The sequence below is a fragment of the Liolophura sinensis genome, chromosome 8, assembly GCF_032854445.1.
Source record: "Liolophura sinensis isolate JHLJ2023 chromosome 8, CUHK_Ljap_v2, whole genome shotgun sequence".
In the NCBI taxonomy this organism is placed as follows: Eukaryota; Metazoa; Mollusca; class Polyplacophora; order Chitonida; family Chitonidae; genus Liolophura; species Liolophura sinensis.
This window is the reverse complement of record NC_088302.1, coordinates 30,136,427-30,157,126: the sequence shown is the minus strand read 5'-3', so window position 1 is coordinate 30,157,126 and position 20,700 is coordinate 30,136,427. Positions and strand designations below refer to the sequence as shown.

Below are 20,700 nucleotides of genomic sequence, written 5' to 3'. Positions count from 1 at the left end.
TATAAAACTGTATGGAGAAAGGAATGATAGGGCTGGGTTATAAAACTGTATCTGGAAAGAAATGTATTGGTAATTAATTAATCAATTTATTGGTAAGGCTGACGACGGCAATAAGGTTGCCTCCAAGAGTCCTTGCCTTTTTACATGTATTAACTAACAAACTTCAAAATCAGATTTATCGACAGAGAAATATATTGCTTTAAAAAATGCATAAATACGTGTGTAATTAAGGAAAGCGATGAATAAATAAATAAATGAAATTATATGAATAAAAACGTAAATTGATTTCATGCCACTGTCATCTTTTGTTTTATCTCGATATATTTCGAAGCAGAAAAAAATGATTGAGAAATATCGGTAACGGTGTATTCTGCACGTGGCTTAAAACTGGCGTATAATGCTAATGACGCTATCGGAGTTGCCAGATTTTAACAGACCTACTATTTCTTAAAGTAACAGAACAGTGTCCACATTGAAAAAGTAAACTGGCTCAGGGAGATTTATATCGGTAATGGTAATTCACATACGTCTTTTGTACAACAGAACATCATTGTAATGCGTTTAGTCATGATACAGTTTTGTAAGAAAAACTAGGGTGATCTAACTGTGATCCCAAATCCCTATCCCTCTTCTAATAAAGTAGACCATAAAAAATGGCTTGATTACAAGGTGATACATCCAGCATGCACATTTGTGGGTAGCTCAATTATTCATGTATGTATAGTTTGAGACATTGTTCGGAAGACAATAGGTATATTACAAGAGAATGTGGATTGCTGGAATAGTGGGTCAATCATGTCCAGATGATGTAGGCCGTTTGGCATTTCATTGTGTATCCTACTGAAGGGTCAGAATCTGGCAGTAGCCAGAGGCAATACTGGTGCAAGTAAGATGGGAAACTAATGAAGACATATACCAGAACACAGCTCTGAGACAGTGATACATGACTGCAACCAGGCTATGTCCGAAATGTCATCTGTATTCTCTGAGGGTATAAGAGAGATAGATATGTGTTAAGCTTGAGAAATGTAGAAGTGAATTAAGATCGTGTATACACGGGATGAGAGGTTTATACCTGTCCAGTGTATACCATTTCTACACAACCTATATAGAGTTCTCCTGTAACCACATTCACGTACTCGGGATTTACCTGTTAGCCAGTGGGAAGATTTTCTGGCGAGACTGCCAGGCAGCTTACTTTAACCACAGGGACGCTGGTTTGCCTCTATATCCATCGCTGCCGACCTGTCGATTTAGTCGGAGAGTGGAAGGATTTGACTGAAGGTCAAACATGCATAAAGCAGGCTGATCCTCTCTGTCAGAGCTACGTTTTCTTAGCAGAGTCGTACCTCAGGTTCAAAGCATATTGACTGCCTGTATGCATCTTCCTAAGGATCAACTCTTGTCAGGTAGAGCTTATGTCTTTTGGTTTCCATATCAAACGATGTTAATTATTCACATGAAGACAATATTCTGAGATATGATGTTCTGATGCAACTTTCTTACCTGGACCAAAACGGCTGTCATAAGGTTCTATGAAAGTAATTAACATAACATAACGTTGAAATACTGAGGATGTCCTTCTAAATGTATAGCTTACACTTATCAGTTTGAACCATATGGACTTTTGCATAAAAATAATTATTACTGCGGGACTTTTGTCCATGACATTTTCGGTATGTCTTTCTTTCATGTTCAGTAAAACAAAAAGTTATTAAACGAAATCTTAAGCGGTTGAGTGGTTGACAATAATTTGCTGACTCTTCTGCGTCACGACATGGGTGGGACGTTAAAATCTGTTTACAAGGTATTCGACATGACACCAATAATGATAAATTATGGAGCGCTGACTGCCCAGCGTCTTCGAAAAGTCAGTATAACAAGAGACAGCACACGTCTAAATCAAAGTTTTCCAAGATTCCAACCGTGGAAAAAGATTTATCAGTTATATTCATTTCAGTGGTGTTTATGAAAAACTGTGTACTGAATATTTTTATACGCCAGCAGTCAGGTTCAGTAAATCACCGCCCTCCGTCAGATAAATAACAAATCCCCTTGCTTCAAGCCAAAGCCGAACTAGCGAGAGCTGGATTCGAACCTGTGACCTCATATAAAGTGCGACTTAGTCAATTTAGTCAATTGAGCCAGTTACAAGAGCCTTAATCAGTTTTAATGACTTTAGGAGGAACGTTAAAAATTGATCAATGAAAAATCCGAAATACATACCAAGTAGAACACGTATGCATGTATCTGTATTGTCTAGAAGTTAAGTATTTATGTCACTATGATAGGAGAAAAAGAACACAATATCGTTTTATCGATGTAATTATGCAACTGTCAGCAGATTCTCGGCTCCACCCAGTATGAGCATGTTCATGGTTAACTTTATAGCCATATGCTTAGCGACGCCCTATCCCTGTACCGTACCATGTATGATCTCTCTGTTTTCTGGTGTACACAGCTCCCGTTTAAAGCGCGTACCTGTCCACACAGCCCTGCCACACCATAACGCGACGCTGTTGAATACATGATTATCGGTGTTCGATCACTTTTGCCTCAGTGACAATGATACCTGATAACAACAATGCGGTGTTCCACTTGTCCGCCGTCTAGAGCATTTACCGATATCGCCTTTTATTGTAATATTAACTACTTTAGACATGTTTTACGTCGCGAGCCATTCTTATGCCAACACTCTAATGGTGCTTATCTTTTCCAAGTCCATATATAGTTTTATCACGGTTTGTACAGCCTTAAGTTAAAGTGGGTTGCACTCAGCGTGTCACTAGTGTTTGTCAATATAACAGTCATATACTTTATCCCGACTGAGCCAAGTTTATATGCAGGGTTATATCTCAGTCAGACATCGCAACTTGTTGAGTTACAGTATCTTGTACCAGAGACAACGCCCATCTTACCATATTTTCCTAACAGTATACAGGTAGATAATTACTACAAGCAGAAAGACAGTTATTGTTTTACCAGGTATAGATACGCGATATGCAGGTTTCAGTGTGTGTACACTGATTGTAAAGGGCAGTGGGGCCCAAATGGGTATGATTTCTTCATCTCCGAGATCATTAATACACTTAAATCCCAAAACATCAACGGACGAATAGGGAGGAAGCAACTGTACTTGAATATATGCTGTGTTAAAGCCCCAATTTACTCCCTTCATTTATTCACTGACACTGCCGCTGCAGTAAGTAGTTGCTTTCCTTTTAACTACTAACAAATCTTCTTGGATTTCAGAAAAAAGCTAACACGCAAGGCTTTTACCTTGGATAACCTAGGAGTTCCTCACGTTTGAGGTGAAACAATACGGTAATTGACGCCGTTTTGATAAAGATAACAGCACGATTGGATGCTACCTGATCCCCAGGGGAAATCTGTGCTTCTCCTCCAAGGCAAAACAGGTCGGATTCCCTGAGCTCTGATATTCTTATGGCCTGGTTGAAAAAGACGGTAATGACAGTATATACCTGAAGGCAAGTGATGTCTGGAGGAACTCACCTGTGTATAACGCCTTCATCTCCTGGGTGAGCAGTGAAAATGAGTGTCTCTGTGTTCCACAAAGCCGCGCTATCTACACTTCTACCAATGCACAGACTTCCTGTCCAACTGCTGTGTTTGGTGACGATGCTCTCATTGAGCGAGGAATTATCAACGACAGAAGCATCACCAAAAAGGGCAAGTACCAGGTGAGGTTTGTTGATAAATTTATCGGTCTGTTGGTTTGTGATCTGAATTGATTTTATGACACGTGTGATCATTCTCTCATATAGACCTCAAAGGACGACATAGACTCAACTACGGTCAAGTACAGAGGCCATACTGTGCCCTGTTGTATACCTAACAATATTTCTAGATAGAATGAGATTCCGAGAATATTTGTGTATAATGTCTGTACACACTGCGATTTGGGGAACCTGTACACACAGAGTACACATATCTGTTTGCTTATTGAAATGTTATCGAAACTTTATGAATTACTCCCAGAAATAAAACATAAAGTTTTATCCCAGAAGACCAGAGTTAGAAGAAATGTGTTAATTTCCTTTGAGATAGAGTTTTATTTACACCAGAAATTACAACACAGTTTGCATCAGAAATAAAACTCCAGATGGAAACATTTGCAAATAGACAGGGAAGAGTTGTCGAAGTTTAAGTGGAATTTGTCGGAAAATTAAAATCCATTGCAATCATTTGAAATATGTTTTGTGGCATTCGACAAACACATCTTATAATATTGAAAATATTTTGTTTCAACTTAATAGCTTAATATTCACTTTTTACGCCATTTTGTCGATGTCATGAGGTTAGCTGGGTGCTAACCTGGAACAGTATGATCTGGAACAGTTGGAATAAAACCTTGGGTTAATCACAAGACACGTATAGACGCATATATCCTGTGGCTTGCTATCTCTCCTGTGGTTTATCTAATCTTAATGACGTATCTTTTACCGGAGTGGGGCTTACCGGTTCTTTCAGTTTCACCAAGGGAACAACGCAGGCTTGCTTGTGATTATAATCTTTATTTCTTTCTTCTGATTTAACATTTGGACTGGGCTCATTCGCATGTGTGACAATCGTATGCAACCCTGGAAGGATAACAGATACAAGCATGGAGTGATGACAGGCAAATAAGCGACAGCTCATCTCAAACCGACTGCGTTTGGCGACGCAGCAGCCATGTCATGGGCGCTCAAATAATCTCAGACAGTATACCAAATGGGTGTCACATGTTACATCCACTTATCAATTATTGTACATCACACTGCAGCTGTGGTAGACACCAGAAATACTTATTACTTCCGTTTCCAGTTACGTATACCTGTTGTAGGCTTATATTTAACCATGTAAAGCGTGTCAAACTGAGTAACGGCGATCAGCCTAACTCCGGTCACGTAATTACACAGCTGAACGTACTGACAACGTCACAGCAGAACACCTGACAGAAAATCAAACAAAAACAGCGACATTTGCGCTAACAGACTTACAAAATGAGTGAAAAAGGATCATGTTAACTTAATGAATACTTTTACATACCTGGAAGGAAAACAAATGCAAACATAGAGCGAGGACAGGCAAATAAGCGACAGCTAAACTCAAACCGACCGCGTTTTGTGAAGCAGCACCCATGTCATGGATACTCTCGTACCCAAACCGGACCTTGTACATAATGATGTAGTTAACCTTCCATTCCCTTATAGTAACAGTGTTCGAATGGTAGTACCAATGGAAGCATCATAGTCACAATAGTGTACACATGAAAAATTAAAAAAAATAGTATTACACATCTAACACAAATACAAAAGAGTTGTGAGCACTTGTACAATTCTGTCCTACAGACAAATACATAACACTTGTGAGCACTTGTACATCATCAATATGAAATAGCCTCTCACCCAGAAGGCTAAAGACTGTCTATAAAGGACCATGCAATTTGTGCTAACTAACTCGGTGGCGCCGTCCCCTGTCACATGTCTACAAATGCTTTCTCTAATTCTGAGCAAGCGATGGTTTTAGTGTACTTTGCTACTGTTTTAGTGTATGTTGCTACTGTTTTAGTGTACGTTGCTACTGTTTTTAGAATAACTCCCCAAATGAGGATAATTAACCTGAAAAAGGATTTCACCATGCGATGATATGCCAAATATCACACTCTCCTTGTTATTCTGGTTTTACTCTCCATACAGTGGCCTTGTATATTGCATCTTTAATTCGCAGACGAACCATCCTTGACGACCTGTTGATTGACTACGATCCCAAGATTTCACCCCACTACGACGAAGGTATGTCCAAATCATGCAGAGCTATAGTAGTATGTTTCATACTTTTACCGTCTTACAAGTTTTCGGATGTCGTGGAAACTAAGAGGAACATATAAACATCGTGTTCAACTCCCCACAACGGTTGTAATTAAATAAGATGCATGGTATACACATTTTTGTCTATAAAACTATGGTGAATTGATCACTGATAGCGGTCGGCTACTTTTACTTGTACGACGGTGGTCAGATGTACGAACATATAGGGAACCGGCAAAAAACAACCGCCTTTCAGCAGAAATCTGACAAACCTCCTAACTTAATGCTGTAGCCGAATAGCGGGTGAGAGATTGGAGAATGCAACCTTGTTGGTCAATGTCTTATCGGCTGCTAGAACAGTGGCACGTTTAATAATGGAGCCATCGAGAAACAGAATGCGACGCCTCTCTCTAATAGTGGACTAGTTTCGTGATTTTTTGACTCTGGGGTGTTGTTCTGAACGTAGTTTTGGAAATAAATACAATGAAAATTCGAGCAGTTAAAAAATGTCGGACATGACGTCATTATTAGAAGAGCTAATCACACTAACGCTTCTGGTTTGCAAATAGGGAAGTAATTTGCAAATCTGTTTCTCTTTGAAGTTAGTACGCTTCGTGATTTCAAAATCACTCAATCGTTTGATGTAATGTCCGCAAATATAAACAGTTGATGCTATCACACATTATATAATTAAGTACATGGAAATTGCCAGTTACACCGTGACAAGAATTTTTCTGATTTCCAGATAAATCGTTTGATGTATAATGTGTAGCAAATATATACAAATAATCGTATTCCACGGAAAATAATTAAACAAGAAGAAAACATAAAAATGATGCTGAAGGCAGATAAAAGAGCGTGAAAACTTATTCGCAAATAGGGTTTTCAATACTTTTCTCGATTTTTTCTTTTTTTTCTAGAAAAGGGTATTTAAGAATATTTTTGTAAGATCCGTATTTTGAATCCTCTCTTGGTATATATCGTCTTTGAATAACACTGCTTTAAATGAGGATGTGATGCATGTGTAATAAATTTATTTGAATGTAAATTTGTTGTTTATATGCAAACACATCCATTTAATCTGATGATTATGATTATATTTATGATTATATTAAAAATATCAGTGGGATTAAAACTCCTTTTGATCACATTAGTTAGCTAAAGAAACCAAAGTCTAGCGCAAATACAACTATTAAACATGTGGTCTTTATCTTATTTATAGCATTATTACATAAAGGCCATACAGGCTATATACGCTAAATACCCATCATGCATTATTTTCAGATGTCTTTTTCTCTGTAAAGAAAAATCGAAAAAAATATTGCAGACCATATTTATAACTAACTTTTCGCACTCTTTCATCTGAACGTTATGTAATTTTTATGTTTTCTCCACCTTTAAGTGTATTTAAATGCCCAGTAACATTGTGACCAATACAGTTTTAACTGTGTTACAGCACTCAGTATATGTCAGCAAATTAGCCCGTCTATATATACCGAGATAGTGACGCTGTCTCACAACTTCACAGATACAAAGAATAACAATTCTGCATGTATCGTATGTAATAACGTATTCAAGCATTTTAGATAATTTACCTATAAAACTGACCTATTTAACACCCGCCATATTAAATAAATGATGCATATACTGTACATTTATATAAACAATTTCAACCATGCAGCCAAAAAAAATCCACTTTAGCCATCCAGCATTCCATGTTATTAACTCGTAATATAACTCGTGTTAAAACCAGAGCATGGACAGGGAATTTTCAAATTTCTCAGCTCTCACTATCCGTCAGGCCTTGATGACAGCAAGCGGTCGACGACGCTAGTGAAGTATTTTACGCACTCTAATGTCCGTTGCAGTTCACTTGTCTTCCAACATATCTGTGAGAAAGTTCATCAGTAACTTACCGAAGGTCGGTAGTGTCCCTCGTGCACTTCGGTTACCTCCATCCGTTTAAGTGAAAAATTCTAGAGTATAGCGTTAAAACAATAAATAAATGAAGGCTGTTGATATGCTAAGCTATATAAACCCGTTAAATTATATCTTTTCTAACAGTTAAATATTAATTTTATACATTTCAGACATACCGACTAATGTCTCGGTACAGATATACATCTACAGCGTGGACACCTTTAACGAAGCTGCGATGGTGAGGACAGTGAAAACCTGGCCACGTGTACGGATTTCTCTTTAGCAGTACAAATAGGCCACGGGATAAACACTAACACTTGTGCAACTTTACATCAGAAAAAAATAAATTAATAAAAGAAATTTACATTAAAGAAAAAGAATAGTCTATTAAGAACAATAAATGAAGTAAATAAGCTGAGTTCATTGAAAACTGTTGACAGCTTCTCTCTGCGTGATTCCGTCCTAATTTTGTACTTCACATACTTTCTTAGTTCTTTGGTGGTTTGTGTTAAGCGTCGTTTTGGGAATTGGCCTTGCGATTATTGACTCGGAACCTTCACTTTGGTTGACGGCTGGAATACGAATGTCTGTTTCACCTCATAGATTCCTTATAACTCAAATGGCTGAGGCCACATCTTTGAAGAATACGACTTCTGCCCTGTACCTTAAAATTTTGTATTTGAAATCATTCCATTGTTCATTTAATATCAAACATTCCCGGTTGCCTTTCTCTCCGTGATCAGGACTTTAACTCAAGTTCGATATTAGTTGCTTTTGACGGAGGACACCGGCAGGAGCCGATTTCTCAAAGCCATTTCCGACTTAAGCAAAAATTTCAACTGCGATCTTAAATCTCAGTTTTCGGCTTTAGAAATTTTGTTCACCTCATCAATATTATCTTAAGACAAATGTGTCCAAAATTCAACTTACACTGCCAAAAACTAAGCACTGTGAAGTTTCAAATATTCACTTAAGTCAGAAATGACCTTGTGTAATCGGCCCCAGGTGTCAGCTATTGCTATCTACAGTATCTATCTTGGTCTAACTTTGCACCTTTGATGTCTTGCTACAGGAATACTCTCTGACGATCTTCGTCCGTCAGAAGTGGCACGATGCCCGATTGTCTTACTCTGCCTACCCTATCATCACAGAACCTCTGGAGCTGGACACGAAGATCATGGCCCGGGTCTGGGTACCGGATCTGTACTTTACTAACGAAAAGAGGGCAGCCTTCCACGTTGTCACCGTGCCCAACAAGCTTATGCACCTCTACCGGAACGGCACCATCTTCTACAGCGTCAGGTAGAGAAAATGGGGGGGGCAGTGGACGTGAAGCGTGAAATAATGGTTGAATGGTTTTGTTTTTAACTTTAGCACATAATGTGAAATCAAACAGGTTAAATTTAGTGGGCTGGCTTTTAACCGCTTTGGTATTGTAGTCATGGTTTATGCCCCTGCTCGATTAGAAAACGTGTTTTTTACTATATACGGTGTAAGTTTTAAACTTTCTCGTACATCTGTTCACAGATTATCCATGACATTATCGTGTATGATGAACTTGCACAAATACCCATTCGACACCCAAATCTGTGGCATTACTGCAGAAAGTTGTAAGTAGATGTGTCATTTTTCTACACAAAGACTAATAAAGATGCGCGTGTCTAATAGATGATGGTTTATACTGCCCAATGCTGTATGTCAATCTAAACGAAAAAATTACTATTTAATTCGTATATAACAGCATAAATGGACAAACGACTACCGTCGAGAGCAATCTATTATCTGTCTGAGCAAAGTGGAAACATCAGCGTATAGCCCAGTATGGCAGTGGTTCCAAAAATTAATTGAGGAAAGTAAATTATGGAAAGGATTGAATCATTTCACCTGCAGTATGCATTTCTGTGCTAAATGTTTTGGCGGGCTGCAATAGCTTTCACCTCAGTAGGAAACCTGCTTTGAAGTGCTATATCTTCCGAACATCATTCTGTTGTTTCTTTGACAGACAGTTACACGACGGACTACTTGGTGTTCAGCTGGTTTGATCACAGACCTATAGAGTATTCAGACAGTCTGTTAATACCACAGTTTAAGAAGCAAGACACGACGGCCCTTGACTGCACGAAGACGTACGGAGAAGGTGAGTCTGGGAAGTGTGGACAAGCTTTAAATTGTGTTCTGATAAAACTGGCATAACCCGTTAAGCCGCAACAGTATCGATTAATGCCGGGGCGGAGTGGGGGTGTTTAAATTGTGTTCTGATAAAACTGGCATGAGCCGTTAAGCTACAACACTATCGATTAATGCCGGGGCGGAGTAGGGTGTGGTTAGAATGGCATATACATCTGGGCTGCATTCGTGGGATTCAACCGGTTCGTGGAAACATTTAAATCTATTTTACAATATTTCAGTAGATGACAATGATATAAAGGGCACTAAAATACTCCAATTCCAGCGAACGACTTGATTAGTGAAGGACCTTTTTCAATCTAGAGAGTACACGGCATGTTTTGTTGGCACATCGGCAGAATTTGTAACTGTATCTCACAATTGTACATGAGTGGAAACATTTAGAATGGTTTTCGATGTTACAGTGGAATAATAATTCTTACCTTGATGGCATCCGTACACTAAAATCCCATGGGCTATCCAGATTCATCCAGTGGTAACGTACCTTTATGAAAGATGTTATTTTATTGACCGATCATCACGGTAAACAAGTACACCTTGATGAGGTGAAATTTGAACCCCTTCATTCAGACGGCATACGCTACATAGGTCATGACCAGGTTGTGTTAAGGGAAAATGTGAAACATTTTATCAATAAACCATCTTAAAATCTGTCCATGTTTTCTTTATGACTCCTGCCAGGGGACAGCGGATTAATCGGAGGTCAGTTCTCTCTCTTCTACCCACAATGCTTTGAAGCAGAATTTTACCAAACCTTATTTTCGTATCTTTGTATAGTAATTATTATTTCTCTGATTTCAAAACATTATACATCGTTCCGCTTCCCTAACCCTGCCTTATCCATTACTTGGTATAATTTCAGTGCAAATTCTGCATGTGCCCTTTTGTGTTTCACGTTAAACAACAATAGATGGAACTACTCATATTTTCAGTGAGTTTCAGTGCAATGTTTACTGTTGCTTGTCTTCAGTTTTGGTTACTCGCATTCCCACAAGTGCTTTGGTTTGGCGCAACGTAGATATCACAGCAGTGTTTGTATGGATAGTAAATATAGATACCAGTATCACTGACACAACACTCAAACTGTACACCTTCGGTTTTGGTTACTCACATTCCCATAAGTGCTTTGGTTTGGCGCAACGTAGACATCACAGCTGTGTTTGTATCGGAAATAAATATAGATACCAGTATAGCTGACACTACACCCAAGCTGTAAGTCCGGGTGTCCACCGTACAGTATATAATGACATGTGGTCCACCATACAGTATATAATAACATGTGGTCCACGGTACAGTATATAATGACATGTTGTCCACGGTACAGTATATAATGTCATGTTGTCCACGGTACAGTATATAATGACATGTGGTCCACGGTACAGTATATAATGACATGTGGTCCACGGTACAGTATATAATGACATGTTGTCCACGGTACAGTATATAATGTCATGTTGTCCACGGTACAGTATATAATGACATGTGGTCCACGGTACAGTATATAATGACATGTGGTCCACGGTACAGTATATAATGACATGTTGTCCACGGTACAGTATATAATGACATGTGATCCACGGTACAGTATATAATGACATGTTGTCCACGGTACAGTTTATGACATGTGACCCACGGTACAGTATATAATGACATGATGTCCACCGTACAGTATATTATGACATGTGATCCACCGTACAGTATATAATGACATGTGGTCCGCGGTACAATATATAATCACATGATGTCCACCGTACAGTTTATAATGACATGTGATCCACCATACAGTATATAATGACATGTGGTCCACGGTACAGTATGACATGATGTCCACCGGACAGTATATAATGACATGTGATCCACCATACAGTATATAATAACATGTGGTCCACGGTACAGTATATAATGACATGTTGTCCACGGTACAGTATATAATGACATGTGATCCACGGTACAGTAGATAATGACATGTTGTCCACGGTACAGTATATAATGACATGTGATCCACGGTACAGTATATAATGACATGATGTCCATCGTACAGTATATTATGACATGTGATCCACCGTACAGTATATAATGACATGTGGTCCACCGTACAATATATAATCACATGATGTCCACGGTACAGTTTATGACATGTGATCCACCATACAGTATATAATGACATGTGGTCCACGGTACAGTATGACATGATGTCTACCGGACAGTATATTATGACATGTGATCCACCGTACAGTATATAATGACATGTGGTCCACCGTACAGTATATAATGACATGTGATCCACCATACAGTATATAATGACATGATGTCCACTGTACAGACCGGCTCGATAGCACAGTTTTTATAACGTCCACTTAGGGAGCGAAACTTTAACAGGTGCAACGACTGGTTGACCCGTATTAGTATAATGGCTCGGGCGAGGCGGCTTACTTGCCTTCGGTAAGGCGTTCCAGTGAAGCAGCACTAGATAAATGAGGGTGGAAATCCGTCCTGCAACAAGGAGGCACATTACGCGCACTCTAAGGATTCTTTCGTCGTCATATGACTGAAAAATTGTTAAGTACGACGTTAAACCCCAAGCACTCACTCATTCCAACGTACAGTATATAATGGCATGTGATCCACCTTACAGTATATAATGACATGTGATCCACCGTACAGTATATAATGACATGTGATCCACTGTACAGTATATAATCACATTATGTCCATCGTACAGCATATAATCACATGATGTCCATCGTACAGTATATAGTGACATTGTTCAAGATTGATTCCTCATCCTGAATGTGTAAAGCATGATAGAGACACATTAAGAAACTTTTCGATTCTGTGTCACTGTGGAATGATGGAAACTTAGTTCCAGAGTAACAACTTGAACCCTAAAAAAATTACCATCATTAACTCAATCACTGGCGACAATGGGAAAATTCCATGCATGTAAAGTGCTAATTTATATTAGAAGTGGTAATTGTAATTTGGTGGTTGGCGGGATTTAATGATAATTAGTTTCTGTTCAAATTATATTCTTCCTATAAAAGAATGGGATTCTAACTGTTTCGGTGAAAACCGCCTGCGAGAAATTGGTTGTGTAGAATCTTTGGTTCATAACGGGGATTTAGTTCTACTATTGCTAGTACTAGAACTTTCCCTTCATGCAAATACATCCACCAAACTAGCAGCAAAGTGATCATATTATCAAAGAGCTAATCGATGGTTGAAGAATAAAGTTTCATTAACATCCATGTAATATCGCATTAAATAGTTGTGTCAGATGTACAAAAACGATATTGAAAACCTTGTGTACTGAAAGGCATTATACGCAAGTTAGGCGACTCTATGACGTAAAACTGAATGGCAATGTGTGAATCGTGATTGGTTCAGTCTCCGATGATGTTGTCTACATTACCGATATTTCTTAGTAAAACGTGCTAACAAATATCTCAAGCAAAAACAAAAAGTAAAATAACCGTTAATGTTCAGGGGCTATAGTTCATTAAACCAGATTGGCAATATGTTTCCGTGAATTAAAACAGGGAAATTGAGCTGGGCATTTCTCGAAAGATTTAGTAGTATTTTGTACCCTGTTTATACACTATCCCCTTTCTTTACCTTATCTACAACAACTGCTGCTGAAAAAAAAACTGGGTAATGCCAATGTAAACATAAGAGGGTGTTCGCATTAAGACGTTTTGGCCCTTCTATGTTTTACCTAGCAGCAAGTGTCTGCGGCATTCTGTTGTAATTTTTTTGTTATTCTGGTACGGCCTCCGACCAGGATTTGGCCCCCGATCCCCCAGTCAGATAGGAGGCATATTTATTCACCTTTCCCCCTGCTTTCTACTCCTCGTCTACAGCTTTTCTCGTGCGAAGCTCATAGATTGTGCGATCTATTCCATGTCGTCCTCGATACCCATTTTTTAGTAAAGAAACTTAGTGAAGATACAGTTCTATGTCATGTCATGTCCTTATTTTTGTAATTCTGATTTCTACACTTTATATGCATGTGTGAAGTCATAACTGTAAAACACAGAATCATATATAATAGGACTTCATACCATATGGTATATCAAGTCATGCCGTGAAGAGTCTACCTTATCTGAGCTCTATAAAACCGTAGGGGCATCTCTTATATATATTGTTGATACGCCTGGGCTTGTTGCCTTTACCGTGTCCACCATCCACCAGCCATACATAGACATACAATAAAGAATCTATCTTATCTAAACTATAAAAACGTGGATTCAATAGAATTTCGCTATTATTTTAGAAATAATAAATAATGTATAATATATATAATAGTAACTTATTCATGTTTTAGAATCGTTTTAAATAATACAGGTACAAATCTGACATTGACTGAGAGGCAATAATTTGAGCTATTCTTGGAAATAAAGAAAATTTGATTTCATTTCTGAATTAAGATTTTTTACCAAAAATCTACGGTATAACCTCTTTAAAGTCATATAGACAAGATCATTTTACTTACATGACGGACGTTAGCTTTAGGCGTGAAAGAAAGCGAGTCGACCCTGGAGAAAGAAAAAAAATATAATCACCCTAACTTAAAGCCACGTCAGAACCAACGGAAACCAGCCTTAATGGTAAATCGCATTAATATATCGGATGGTTTACAAGCAACGTGATTCATTCAACGTTACCCAGCGTGGTTCATTCAACGTTACCCAGCGTGGTCCATTCAACGTTACCCAGCGTGGTCCATTCAACGTTACCCAGCGGTATCTTAGGAATGCTTATTTTCCATGTTTATTTTCTGTTTCATCAAATTCCAGCCAAAGCCGTTATTTTTGACACAGTTGCCTTACGAGTGCAAAACATATCCATTTTTCATGCGGTGTTTATACTGTAACTGTACCTGGAGGGAATTCCCATGACTCAGTTATTGGAGTGGTGGATTTCGAATGTCGAAATCCGAGTTCAACATTAAATGAACTCATCCACCGAAATCACCCCCAAAGACTGAACAATTCAGCACAAAACAAAGGAAAACAAGCTTGTAGCATTTTGTATTGAACTGGGTCAGACATGTATAAATAGTTTTACAGTTTATATTTCCGGCTTAATTCCGTTATGCATAATTATTACACATTTTATATATTATAATATAATACATTATACAGTTCCCTGATATATTATGAAACTGTAAAACAACAAAACTATTCAATCCAAACACTAAATGTCTGGTTTTCGTTCTTCATGCAGTCGGGAATTTCACGTGCATTCGGGCGAGCATCGTTCTGGAGAGAGACATCTGGTATTACGTCATTCAGGTATACATCCCCAGTACCTTGATCGTTATCCTCTCCTGGGTCTCCTTCTGGCTCGATGTGGACGCCATCCCCGCCAGAATCACCCTCGGAGTGCTCACAGTGCTGACCCTCACTACCCAGAGCTCCAGTCTCCGCAACACGCTACCTAAGGTTTCCTACATCAAGGCTATAGACGTCTGGATGGCCTTGTGTCTGGGCTTCGTCTTCTCTGCTCTGCTCGAGTTCGCTTTTGTCAACGTTCTATCTAGACGGAAGAAGAACGACCCCAATGTGGAGAGCAAAACCGGAAGTGAGGTGGACGACATCAAACAGGTCGGCCATAACAGTTGTAGGCTATATAGTTCTAAAAAAAATGGATAAAACATTTATTTGTTTTTTACAGTGCTGCCTTATGTAGATAATTACATTGAATTCAACTCTTAGGTATTCTTAAAAAAAAAATCCTTAGATGACACAATCTTTAGAAGAATAACCTAAACACGACCTAACTTACGATCAACAAGAGAATAGTCCATGAGTATGCTCAAGTAGCCGTTGTCATATTGCGACCTAATTGGTCTGCAATGATCTGACTCATTTTCCAAACTTCCAACCAATTTTCATCGAAAGAAATATACAACGGCTATATAGCACATGGTGTAGGTCCTTAAATGCTGTTTACGCTGTAAACGTTAGTATTCTAGCACTTTTGTACAACCAAATACGTTACTTTGCCTCACCATTTACACGCGACACTTTTCCTTGTCGAACCTGTGTTTCTATGTTATACAGGAAGACGAGACGTGTGAATCGAAGACAAGTCTGACTTTGGTGGGCCGGAAACGAGCGTTGTGTCTAGATCGAGTCTCGCGGGTTTTATTTCCCGCCGTGTTCTCCTTTCTGAACATATTTTACTGGCTTTTCTACACGGTCTGGCTATAATGACGACAGGTAAAATGACGACACTTCGAATTTTCAACCAGTGTCATTTAAAATACATATTCTTCATGGAGTGGTTTTACATTTTAGAAACATCAACTTGGAGCTGAGACGTGATTGTCACAATTATGAGAAAACCCGGGAGTAAATCCCAGAGATGTGGGCGAAAAACTTTTGTACATTAGTTCAACCCAACACGTTCGGGACAAACTTTCCAGGGCCGGTGTACTTTTTTTGAAAATAAAAATAAAAATTTTTTTTCTGCTATATAAATTTTTAATGCAAATACGGTTCCTTAACTCATAGATTCACACCTTCACAAAATATCAATTTTGATAATGGAAATTATATCGACTCTGATAAAAATTTATAACCCCCCTGTCTACGTCAGGGGAGTTTCATAAGTATCGTTTTCAATGTCGCAATATATGTGCGCTAATATATGTAGTAATTCCAGTGCGACTGAATACTTTATGTTTAAATCTCAGCTGAAAACCACGATGTTGAAAACTATTTTAAAACTACTTGCCAAGATCATCAGATGCCATTTGAGCATCTTACAAGAAACTGTCAATCGTTTTTGCATGATACCGTCCTAATTTTCTTTAAAATAATTTAAAAAAACATTTGTTTCTTTGTCTCTTCGACGTTGTTTTAGTGATATGTCATGCGATTCTTCACTTGACATATCAGTTTTAGCGAACAAATATCTTTGACAATTGTTTGGAACTTTTTATTTATCAAATCCTAGATTTTCGGGTATTTACCAAGGAAAGCTCAAATTATTTTCTTTCAGTAAAAATCAGGCCCCTACCTGCACCAATAAACAGAGAATTTTAAAGTTTGTAAAAGTTATAATGCGACGTGCCTTATAAATTTCGGAAGTTTATTACCTATTTTGAAGGGTAACCTCTGCACCAACGTGGTTGATATTTTCTGAAACTAAATTATTCGGGCTACTCGAAAAAAAGAAAACAGCAAAAATTCGATTGGATTTGTGCTTGTTGATTGTTTACCTTCGATGTAGCCTCCGGTATAGTCAAACATCTCCGGTATAGAGCCGCTATTGAAACATTCTGTACAAATTATGTACGGTTGTGTGCACCTTACGGGAGCGTCCCCATATATGCTGCGTTTTTTCTTCACTTTTCGCGAATGGAAATCCCGAATAGAAAACAAATGGTGTAAGCTTCAGTCGTTTTATCCACAAGAAAAACGAACCAATTTGAAATGGCTCATTCGGGTTTTCTTCAAAAGTAGTCCGTGTCAGCTAAAACAACACTGGCGAACGGCGCAGCAGGAGAGAACTTATAACCGCGGTAAGTGTGGAGGAGAGTAAGGGGGGTAGGGGGGAGGAGGGGGGATCAAAAGGTGCATTAGCCTGGATCCACGCCGATTACTGCACCAACAACAACAACAGCGGCATATAGGCCAACATGTAAATTGACAGCTTTCTGAGAAACAAAACGAAGATAAAAAAATAAGACTGGGGGTTGCGTTATCTTGATAAATATTGTGGCTGCACAGACGTATAAGACATGTGGGCCTACGGACAAGTGTCAAAAAGAGTCACAACGGTCAAACGTACCAGCGCGGTCGCCATAACGTTCAAACTTTTTCATTTCACTCGACCGGATCAAAGTGTTTGGCATGCAAAATCTCGATAAACGACACACTACCAGAGAATCCGATAATGCGAGTATTTAGGTATTTAGCGTAGAAAAAAAAAACACGGTGCCAAAGGAAGGAGCGCATTTAGATTTAGCCTATGTTCATCCACGAGAAATGATAAGCCAAGCCATATGTGCCTGCCAGTCACATGGTGAGTTTATAGGATGAAACGTACGTGGAAAGGTCTGCCAGCAACCTGCGGATGGTTGTGGGTATCCCCCGGGCTCTGCCTGGTTTCCACCCACCATAATGCTGGCCGCCGTCGTATAAGTGAAATATTCTAGAGTACGGCGTAAAACACCAATCAAATAAATAAATAAATATTACAGAGACGGTAACAATTATTAAAAATGACCACAGGGGAAAAACACAAAACTCTGCAAGAAAATTCATACCAGAGGATTACTTTTCTTACACAAAAAAGCACCATGAGAAGCTTTGACGGCCAGCACACCAAAAAAAACAGCGACGTCTGTAAGTCAGTTTTAGCATTTCGTGTAGCATACTATTGTACTTGATCCTGTAAGATGGGTATGCAGACAAAATACGTAACTTAATCCGTTCTTGCCAGTCAATATGTTGTTGTTGTTGCAACGAACACGCAAAAGTGGGAGCTCCCGTCGACTGCTTTCTCACGCGCCGTCTTACGGATTAACATCCCGTTGTGAGTGGATTAGAGGCCAGATCAGCCTGTTTCTGTATTCGTGCGCAAAATGTTTCAGTATACGTCGTTTTTATTCGTTTTCCCCTTCACCTTTCTCAGAGCACCAGTCTGTTTCAAATTATCATTTAAACGAATGGAAAAACGATTAGCGTAGATGTGATTGTTTTTTTTGTTCGTTTTACGTCAATGAACAGAAATGGATATATGGGGACGCTCACTAACAGTTATGTTCACATCTCACATCAGTATCACGATTCCTTACACGAGTATCACCACACCTCACACGAATATCACGATTCTTTACTCGAGTATCATGACATCTCACACGAGTATCAGAAAACCTCACACCAGTATCACGACGGTGTACCTCTAGTATCACCACGGTGTACCACTACTATCACCACGGTGTACCACCAGTATCACGATGGCGGCACCAGTATCACGACGGTGTAACACCAGCATCACAACAGTGTAACACCAGTATCACGACGGTGTAACACCAACATCGCTACCCCTCACACCAGCATCACCACTCCTTACACCAGCATCATAAAGATGTAACACCATTAAAGAGCTTTGATTCACCGACGCTGTGTTTCTTTAACAGAACGAAGAATTAATTAGCAAAGGATAACTCTAATACAAGGTCAGATATTTTGTCATAAAAGGCAATTGTCCTGTTTACTTTATTTGTTTTCTCTCTCACATTACAACTTTATTAGCGATAAGAAATGACTCATGATTTTAGATTTAAGTGCCTCGGATGCTTACCGAAAGTGAAGAATTTAAATAAGATATATTCCAATAAAAAATGGAGTGGTCACCCCTTTCTATTCTCCTCTTTTTTTTTTACATATGCATATGTCTTGAGCCCAGCAAATGATAATTTGGTTGTGATGTGGTGTATTTGTTTCACTAATCGGCCCTCAGGACTAGAGAAAACCGGCCAGGGTCTGGTGGAAACGACCGATTTTCTCCAGGTAGGCTACCCTAATTGACCAACATCCTGTGGGTGGAAAAACCAGACAGGGTCTAGTGGAAACCGTCTCTTCTCTCCATGGCATGTACACTAATTGACCAACATCCTGTAGGTTGAGAAAGACTGCAACTCTCCAGGCACTTGACAAACCTACTGAAGCAAGGCCTGTAAGTAAAGGAGGCAGACAGATATTGTCTGGTAGAAACGACCGCTTCTCTCCAGGTACGTGACCCCTCCTAAAGCAAGAACTGCTGATGGAGGCAATCAGGCCGTGTCTGGTGGAAACGACCGCTTATCACCAGGTACTTGACAAACCTAATGAAAGGGGAGGGAATTAGGCAAGATTTCGTGGAAGCGGTCGATTATCTTCTGGCACATGACAAAAATCCAAAAGGTATCTCCACAGGTACTTGACAAACCTCATGAGGTGAGCCGCATTCGAGGATCCGAGGATTCTAACAGTTGACCTCCTCCCTCTGTACTATGTCGTTAACAGGGGGGGGGGGTGGGGGGGGGGGGGGGGGGGCAACTATTTCTTGGCATGTGTACATATCCACATAGCAGCTTTATGTCACTGTAACCCATACGTCACTATTTATATGCCTGGGATAAAAATGGACATGCTCAATTTATGAAGGTGAGTGGAAGTTTTTTCAAGTGTTTAGATGGAGGAAGCAAATGTATCTCTGCCACAATAGAGTCAGCGATAAATCTACAATGAAATCGCGACAGGCAAGGGCAGTTGAATATGAGTAAAGTGTTCTTGGTGTACACGAAAATATGAGTTACGAGGCATAAAAGAATTAAGAGTAGAAGGGAATACACAACAAACACTTCAGCTGTAGAGAAATAACAGACCATACTGTATTAATCAAGAATGTATATATAGACATAATTTCCATACAAATAAATGGTTTCTTTATAGTAGAAAGACATTTTGGTATAACATTTAACGAATTCAACAACTGTAGCAAAATTTGACGTCTATATAGAAATGATGTTCATAACAGGTATAAATTAATACTTCCGTCGAAGGCGTACATTTATTTCTCAATAATAAAAACATACTAAGAAAGAGACCGTAATACTTTGGTCCAGTTCTATACAAAAACGCCTTTTAACAATTTTAGAATAAATATATATCTTCACGATTTTTTTTTCGTTGTAATGAACCTCTGACCTGAACGTGTGGGTGTCTCAAGGTGCTATATGTGTTTAAGGCTCAGTGGAAAAGCAATCTCGTCTTTAGCACTTTTT

The 20,700-nt window shown here is 39.0% G+C and overlaps 1 protein-coding gene across 4 annotated transcripts; it reads left to right on the top strand.

Moving 5' to 3' along the window:
* The first annotated feature begins 1,066 nt into the window (after window positions 1-1,066).
* On the top strand, window positions 1,067-16,299 carry LOC135472616 (glycine receptor subunit alpha-3-like). 4 transcript variants are annotated; one of them, XM_064752202.1, is made up of 10 exons: window positions 1,067-1,409; window positions 3,253-3,701; window positions 5,731-5,795; window positions 7,901-7,968; window positions 8,803-9,032; window positions 9,258-9,340; window positions 9,733-9,867; window positions 10,599-10,619; window positions 15,144-15,523; window positions 15,983-16,299. In XM_064752202.1, the coding sequence occupies exons 2-10, from the start codon at window positions 3,553-3,555 to the stop codon at window positions 16,130-16,132; spliced, it is 1,281 nt and encodes a 426-aa protein (XP_064608272.1). In that variant the 5' UTR covers window positions 1,067-1,409; window positions 3,253-3,552; the 3' UTR covers window positions 16,133-16,299. The 4 variants fall into 4 exon arrangements, with proteins under 4 accessions (XP_064608272.1, XP_064608270.1, XP_064608273.1 ...); XM_064752200.1 differs by having other exon boundaries at window positions 7,901-7,995; XM_064752203.1 differs by lacking the exon at window positions 10,599-10,619.
* The last annotated feature ends 4,401 nt before the right edge of the window (window positions 16,300-20,700 follow it).

Coding starts and splice junctions, on each gene's coding strand:
- LOC135472616 (XM_064752200.1), top strand. CDS start 3,553: ATGAGTGTCTCTGTGTTCCACAAAGCCGCGCTATCTACACTTCTACCA. Junction 7,996..8,802: donor CAGTGAAAACCTGGCCACGT/GTACGGATTTCT, acceptor GTCTTGCTACAG/GAATACTCTCTGACGATCTT. Junction 10,620..15,143: donor GGACAGCGGATTAATCGGAG/GTCAGTTCTCTC, acceptor TTCTTCATGCAG/TCGGGAATTTCACGTGCATT.